Source organism: Anopheles arabiensis, chromosome X (assembly GCF_016920715.1).
Source record: "Anopheles arabiensis isolate DONGOLA chromosome X, AaraD3, whole genome shotgun sequence".
Taxonomy (NCBI): Eukaryota; Metazoa; Arthropoda; class Insecta; order Diptera; family Culicidae; genus Anopheles; species Anopheles arabiensis.
This window is the reverse complement of record NC_053519.1, coordinates 11,448,965-11,456,840: the sequence shown is the minus strand read 5'-3', so window position 1 is coordinate 11,456,840 and position 7,876 is coordinate 11,448,965. Positions and strand designations below refer to the sequence as shown.

Here is a 7,876-nt window from a genome sequence, read left to right as displayed (position 1 = left end):
TCTTAGGGACGCTGCTTTCGGCGGATCCGGTTCGGCAACGTGACGAGCCGTCGGTTGATCTCGGACCCAAACCGAAACCGGCCCCGGGGTGGTGGTGGTGCTGATCGTGTGGCAAAATGGGCGGCATCTTCATGTTGGTGTGTGGGATAGTGGTGGGAGCTCGGAATTCGACGGATTCCGATTCCGATTCCGTGTTCCGTGTCAATTCCGATGCTGGAATCAATTCCGGAGCCGATTTCGATGCTGGATTCGATTCCGATTCCGGAGCAGCTTGCGGAGACGTATCTGGACCCTATTTCGAAGAATCGATGGGAAAAATGAAGTTTTCATCAGAATCGATTGCGGCTAGCTCCGAAGTTTTCTGGAATCGATTCAGGATAGTAGGTCCGGAATCAGTTTCCGGAATCGATTTCGGAATCGGCTCCGGAATCGGAATTGACCTGGGAATCGCAATTTGCCCCGATAACGGAATCGGATTGACTCCAGTAAATGGAATTAGCTCCGAATGAGAATCAAGACTTGAATTGAAATAAGAAGTTTCATTCGCGAAATCAGTCTGGAAATCTCTATGAGAATGGTTCAAGTACAAGTAAATTTTGATTCTTTGCTGCTATCAATACGTAACATCATTAGATCCAAACGTCTATTCTTATGAGAATGCCAAAACTGACTTCCCGTAGCCGATTTTGATCTCGGAGCCAATTCTGATTCTGGTGCCGATTTCAATTCCGGAACCGGTTTTGAATTCGGAGCCAATTTTGATTCCGAAACCGATCTCGAATCCGGAGCCGAATTTGATTCCGGAACCGGTTCCGATTCCGGAGCCAATTCCGTTTCTGGAGCCAATTCGGAACCAATTCCGGAACCAATTCCGGAGCTAATTCTGGAATCGATTCCAGAAACTGATTCCCGACCTACTATCCTGAATCGATTCCGACGAAAACTTCATTTTTCCCATCACTAGTGTGGGTAAACCCCACGGCCCAACGGTACGGTGAAACGACGGGTTCGGTAAATGCAACAGGTAACATAATCATAATAATTACCATCATCGAACTGTGATGTCCCTGCGAGGCTAGGTGGATGGATGCGCGTAGGGACAAAAGGACAGCGAGCAAGAGATGGGTTTAATCCAATCGGAGCAAAGCGTCGGCATGGGGAACCAAAAGAAAAACAAAAAAACCAACGTTACGCTTGATGTCGGCTCCCATAAACTAGCCCTCGCATCGCACACACGCTGACACAAAGATCGTATAAAAGGAGATGCATCATTTTTCTCTCGGGGACCTTCGGCAGGGAGTTTCTAGCGGAGCGCGCCACCCGTCACCGTTGGTCTTTGGTGGGCGGAGGCGTTTACGTAATACGTTCATCCACCTCGGGCACTGGCGAGATGCGTAATCAAAGGATAACAATGTTTTTTCTTCGCTAGAAACGTAATTACTTTCTTAAACAAGCTTTTAGAAGCAAAGAAACCAAAATATTCGCAAAAACAAATTTGGAAATAATGTTTCGTGTAATTATAAACGTACATCAAGGCGGTTTGGTTTTTGCTGTTAAGGATTTATCTTCTAACAAATACACGGGGTTGTCTTTATTTTAGCCATACATTCACACGCACATTAACACAGGCACACACACATGAGCGCATAGTTTTCCACGTCCGCATCCCTTTTTCTCTAAAGAGTGGCGAGGAGGGGAATACACAAAACGGCCAGCCAGTAGTGGACGGATGACAACAACAAAAAGCGCACTAATGGCGCCTAGTAGAGCGCGAGCGCATGTGTGTGAATGTGTGTGTGCGCGTATCAGTGTGTAATATAAAATTGACTTTTCACACTTAACCTATCGCTTAGCTTTCGTTTTAGTTTTTTGCCTTCCTACGGTCCTGCGTCCCCTCACGGATCGTCCGGGAGCGGTTTCTGCGCGTCCTTGCCGCTCGCGGAAGCCCACGCCGCCTCGCTCATCTCACCGTAGCAGTGCTTCTGTTCCGGATTCCGGTACTTGTTCTCGTTCTGCACCGACTGCGAGTTGGTGCGACACTTGGTCAGGCACAGCTCGAACTGGTCGGTCACCTCCGCGTACAGGGCCACCTGTCGGCCGTTCGCTTTGGCCAGCACCTCCTCCAGGATCGGTCGCTAAAACGGCAAAACGATACACGAAATACGGTGTGATACAATGAATGCGGACACAGAGGGGGGAAAAGCACGGCCCTGCGTACCTTGTCCGGGTTCAGGCAGCACGCCACACAGTACTCGTACACGGCACAGCAGCGGTTCGGTAGACAGGTGCGGCACGGGAAGAGCCGGCCTGCGTCCGCGTTCGCCGTGGTGCCGCCGCTCCCAGCGCTGCAGCAGCCGTTCGCGAGCAGGTCGGCCCGCGGGCACACGTACCCACGGTCATCGACAAGCAGCGACCGGCCTTGGATCGAATTCCGGCAGCTGGCCGGCTGGGCTGGCTGGTCGTCGGTTTCGTTGGCCGTGCCGACAGGCAGCACCTCCGCCCCCAGTGCACCCGGCTGCCCGGTGTGCCGCACTTTGGTCCAGATAATGTTTTTGCGCAGCAGCAGCTGCGTCTGCAGATAGTCCCCGTTCAGGCTGAGGTTGTTGCTCTGGGAAGAGGGAACGCAAAAAAAATCAATCACACACACACACATGAACAACTGGCCCCATCCCCCCAGGCATTACCTTTCGTATCAGGTGCACCATGCAGTAGGACAGGGAAAGGAGAAAGATTATCGCAAGCACCAGCCGCCGACGGATGAACTTTGCGATCACGACATAACACATCCTGGCGGGCCTGGCATGCCTAGCCGTGCGTCGGTCGCTGTTGACGTTTTACCGGCACACCGAGCTTCCCGCCGTACCCGGGACGCTCATAATCGGGCGGAACACACCGCAAAAGGACGAGACGGTTTGTTTGTCCGTGTCTGTTTCTTGATGAAGCACCCCAACACGCACTTTACGCCACGGCAAGATGAATGTAAACAAACGTACCTTTGACGTTTGAAGCTGTGTGCGTGTGTGTCTGTGTGTGGGTAGATAGATTTGTTTATTGGGTTTCCCAAACGTCAAACCGAGCGATGCGCACAAAAGCTATTCGGCTTTGAGTGTTTATTCTGTGTGTGTGTGTCGGATTGGATTATTTCATTCCCAAACAGAACAGGTAATTCTCAGCGTTGGAAGCTGGGGGTGTGAATTGATTCGTACAGTTTTTTTTATCATTTTAAATTTATGTAAAATAGACCTACAGTCAATGTGTTACAAATAGTGAAAGAAAAAATCGCACGATGCTTTCAAAGCAATAATGTTGCCGCATTTATTAATTTTCATACACTAAAACCATACCATACCAACTAAACCAGCCGGTCTCGTAGTACAGTCGTCAACTCGTACGACTTAACAACATGCCCGTCATGGGTTCAATCCCCAAATAGACCGCGCCGCCATACGTAGGACTGACTATCCTGCTATGGGGGGGAATCAATTAGTCACTGAAAGCCAAGGCCACTAGTGGGTACAGGCAGGCCTTGACCGACATCGGTTGTTGAGCCAAAGAAGAAAAAAACCATACCAACAATACGAGCCCCAACAGCATGCCTGTAACCTGTGCAGTAGTGATGGACGCTCAGTCCGCGCACCGTTAAATCCGCCACTGGTGCAACGAGTTGAATAGGTTCATACGCGTTCAGTCGGCTTGGTTGATTAACTACCCAAGTACCACAAATCTACAAAACGGTCACTAACACGGGCTCTGAACGAAGCAAGCCCTCAACCTAAACGGAATTTAAAAAGATTTCGTTTAGCAGACGGCAAACGACTCATACGTTCAAAAAATAGCAAAAAGCTGGTGGTACCATTTGTTGGTGGGATACCCAACCACCAGTGGAGCTTCCTCGCGTGGAGAGCTTTCTCATTCCTTCTGTACTGTTCTATGGTTTCGTATTGAAATTCTGCATCGATAGAACTAGAACGTTGATACGAATGGTTAAATAGTAAATTCCAATATAACCATCAGCACTGAGGCAAGTGAGATTTGAGTAATGGTCGTTGGTGTTGATACCCACATATCTGACCACACGACCACACGATATAGATTTTTTGCTCACAAAGTTAGAAGGCTACATAGGTCATGATTAGATGAAACTTGTCGAAACACGTTGCAAGAAAAGGACAGCAATTTAATGATGAATTGTAATACGCCATCTATTGAGCAAACCAATAAAGCTAAGGAGGTTTCTTTTTTTTATATGGATATTCGATTTTCCAGTCATTTAAGCTTCATCGGTAGCGCTTGGGTAGTGTCCTTTTCTCAGAAGGATGGCATAAATCGGTGCGATAAATTTTAAACAGTCAGATGGCAGGGGCGTTTTGGCTTGAGGTAGGCTGTTGAGGCTTGGTGGAGGGTGAGTGTTGGAATCGCACTCGGAACGAGAATTGGTGGAGGGAGTGTTTGGGTATTGAAGGTTGGTGGAGTGCGAGTGTGTGTCCGATGAACAGCGCAAAATTTTGACAAATACTACATTGGTAGGAGCGCGCGGGTTTGGAAAGACAAGAGGAGTGCGTGTTTGTCGCACGACCGTTCAAAATCTCGAATGAGGGGGTAAGACTACAACACTCATATGAACCTACTGAACCTACTGAACCTATTGAAATCGTATGAACCTACCGAACTCGTATGAACCTATTGAACTCGTTGCACCCACCGATCGGAATCGATTCCGGCCTAGCTGCACCCGACTCCGGGTTGATCCGTTATTGGAGTCGTATGACCCATCACTACTGTACGGGTAACATCGGTTGGTTGTTTTGCTGCGCTTCGCAATTTCTCGAACGGGTTTGACAGTTCTCGGCTGGGCCCTGGCCTGCTTGATTTGGTGGTTCACTCACCACGCGACCGGAACATCGCATAAACAGCTGCAAAGTCTATTGAAAATTAATAGAAAAATACCCCAATACATAAAGTTTGGTGCTACAGCAAGCGAACCTCCCGTGGGTGGACGAAAACTCCCGTTTGACCCCCCGCGCCACGTTGTGATTATAAGCCCGCCACGAATGCGACCAGCATCCCGGCCAGCAGGATGAAATCGGACATCGACTACAGGAACAAGCTCGTGCTGGCCCCGATGGTGCGCGTCGGCACGCTGCCGATGCGGCTGCTGGCCCTCGAGTACGGTGCCGACCTGGTGTACACGGAGGAAATCATCGACTGGAAGCTGCTGCGAGCGGAACGCCACACGAACGGTAAGCCGGAACAGGGTGCCGGTGGCTTCTCCCGGCTTCCCTTCCCATCACTAATGCGGATCGGACTTTTCGCCCCACAGAGGTGCTCGGTACGATCGACTACATCGACACCACGGACGGTACGGTCGTGTTTCGGACCTGCCCGGACGAGCGGGGGAAGGTGGTGCTGCAGATTGGTACGGCATCGGCCGAGCGGGCCGTTGCCGTTGGGCAGATGGTAGGATGGAGGTTGCGGTGCGTTTGGACATGTTTTCTTGCTTACTTGAATTTGCATCCTCTGCCCGCAGATGCAAAACGATGTGGCCGCCATTGACGTCAACATGGGCTGCCCGAAAGACTTTTCCATCAAGGGCGGTATGGGGGTGGCCCTGCTGTACGATCTGCCCCGTGCCAAGGCCATCCTCGAGGGGCTGGTGCAGGGCGTGCGGATACCGGTGACGTGCAAGATCCGGGTCATGCCCGATCTGGACGAAACGGTCGCGCTGGCAAAGGAGCTGCAGTCCACCGGCATACGGGCGATCGGGGTGCACGGGCGCACCAAGACGGAGCGACCGCGCGATCCAGTTAATGAAGGTAAATGCTGCCCGCTTCGAGGAAGAGCATGGAGGCTTAAATTTGTTTTTTTTTTCTCCCCCGGTTCAGACGCCATTGCCCGGGTAGCGAACGCGTTGCACATTCCGGTCATTGCGAACGGTGGCTCACAAAGCATCACCCGCCGGCACGATATACTGCGGTTTGCGCAGCGCTGCTCCACGACGAGCGTGATGGTGGCCCGGGCCGCCGAATGGAACTGTTCCGTGTTCCGGGCGGACGGTCCGCTGCCACTGGACGACGTGATTCGGCGCTATCTGGAGCTGTCCGTCCGGTACGACAACTCACCCTCGAACACCAAGTACTGCGTGCAGATGATGCTGCGCAGCCTGCAGGAGAGCCCGATCGGGCGCCGTCTCCTGGACAGCCAAACGATGCAGCAGATATGGTGCGGTTTTGTAGATGCCATTTTCCTCCTTATTTCACATTTAACTTGAAATATTTTTGTTTTGTTCTCTCTCTCTGTCTCTCCTTTAGCGATATCTGGGAAATGGGCGAATACTGTCGGGAAACGCAGCTCCGATATCATTTCGCTGGCATCAAGGGCCGACGCGCCTGTCGGCCACGCACGCAGTCCGGGGATGGTGGCCCGGTAGCGGAGGGCAACGAGCCGACCGCTAGCAAAAAGCAGTGCCTTGAGAAATCGCTGGACTCCGATCCGGAGCCGCTGAACGAGGAAAACGTTTGCTTTATACGGTCCAATTTCATTGACGGTATGGATTGGCGTTTTTTCTTCTGTCTTCCTCACTCCATCCACACAGTGTAACAAGCACGTTCTTTTTTCTCTCCCAGACAATTCGCTGCCAAAATCCAAACTCTACCTGCACGCGGTACGGAACGGGCTGCCGCGGGCCCAGTACGAGGTGCAGCAGAAGGACAAACTGTTCCGGGCGACCATCCGGTTCGATGGCCAGCGCTACACCAGCTCGTTCTGGGAGAAGAATAAGCGATACGCGGAGCAGGCGGCCGCACTCGTGTGCCTGCTGAAGCGCGGGGTCGAGTCGCGCGACGAGCTGATACGGAATGGTGCGATGCTGCCGGCCAAAAATGGACCGGCCGCCGCTGTGGTGGAGCAGACGGGGAGCAGCAAGACAGATGCTGCTGGGGAAAGTGAAACGAACGGGGTGGCTCGACCGATGGTTGAAAGCTGTTGAATGCTCACCGTTTCGGGTGCTAGGTGAAGTTTGCTGGTAGCAGGAAAGCTTATAAATGACACTTGTGTACAGTTGAAAAGAAAAGAAAAAAAAAACAGAAAGTTATTTAAAGATGGTTAAAGCTTACGTATTGCGGCTTCTAGCAAGAAGAGCCGGATGAGAAAACGAGCGCAGTAAGTTAGCAAAAATGTTTGCAAACTAGATCATGTCGGTAAATGAAAATTCATACTAACTCATCTGAAGCCTATTTTGTGTAAATTGTAAAATAATGTTACCCGTGTTTTATTAAGTTATAAAATAAATCACTACTCAGAATATCGCTTAAGAGATTTTTTTTCCTCGGAAAGAATGTTTTAAAGGTATGAAATATAGTAACATGTTTGAGTAAATATTTAAATTCATTAACCACCGAGCCTAGAATCAGATTAATTTTTTTTTTTATTTATTTGAACCGTTGTTCACTAAATTGATAAGACTTTCATGGCAAATGAAAATATTTATTTGACAATCTTTTTACATACTCTGGTGTATATTTTCAAATCAATAATTAACCGCAATTTTTTTTTAATGTTTTATATTGAAAAAAACAGTTTGACAATAATTGCTAAGAAACTCATAAAACCTTTAAAAAATGTTTTGAAAACGCTTTTTAAAAATCAATAAAAATGTCATTCTGTGAAACTTGTCAAAAATATGTTATTTGTATTTTTGGACGATTGTTAAAAACATTATTTTGTACAAAAAAACTCATCACTATACAAATTCTACTAAATTTCCTACGCCAATTCCTACGTTGCACATTTACTACCGGATATGGTTTGTCGACTGGGACTGGAATAGTATCGGATGCATACCCTAACCAGGTCCAAGTATCGTTCCAAATCTTGCACA

The 7,876-nt window shown here is 49.4% G+C and overlaps 2 protein-coding genes across 2 annotated transcripts; one reads left to right on the top strand and one right to left on the bottom strand.

Annotated features, from left to right (window-relative positions):
• Positions 1-1,539: 1,539 nt before the first annotated feature.
• Positions 1,540-3,003, bottom strand: LOC120906615 (SREBP regulating gene protein). The gene is made up of 3 exons (XM_040318414.1): positions 2,685-3,003; positions 2,219-2,608; positions 1,540-2,135 (listed from the first exon to the last, which is right to left on the bottom strand). The coding sequence occupies exons 1-3, from the start codon at positions 2,784-2,786 to the stop codon at positions 1,896-1,898; spliced, it is 732 nt and encodes a 243-aa protein (XP_040174348.1). The 5' UTR covers positions 2,787-3,003; the 3' UTR covers positions 1,540-1,895.
• Positions 3,004-4,824: 1,821 nt separating this feature from the next.
• LOC120906635 (tRNA-dihydrouridine(20) synthase [NAD(P)+]-like) lies at positions 4,825-7,300 on the top strand. The gene is made up of 6 exons (XM_040318450.1): positions 4,825-5,240; positions 5,321-5,457; positions 5,528-5,813; positions 5,883-6,219; positions 6,309-6,544; positions 6,624-7,300. Exons 1-6 carry the CDS (start codon positions 5,078-5,080, stop codon positions 6,983-6,985), a joined length of 1,521 nt encoding a protein of 506 aa, XP_040174384.1. The 5' UTR covers positions 4,825-5,077; the 3' UTR covers positions 6,986-7,300.
• The last annotated feature ends 576 nt before the right edge of the window (positions 7,301-7,876 follow it).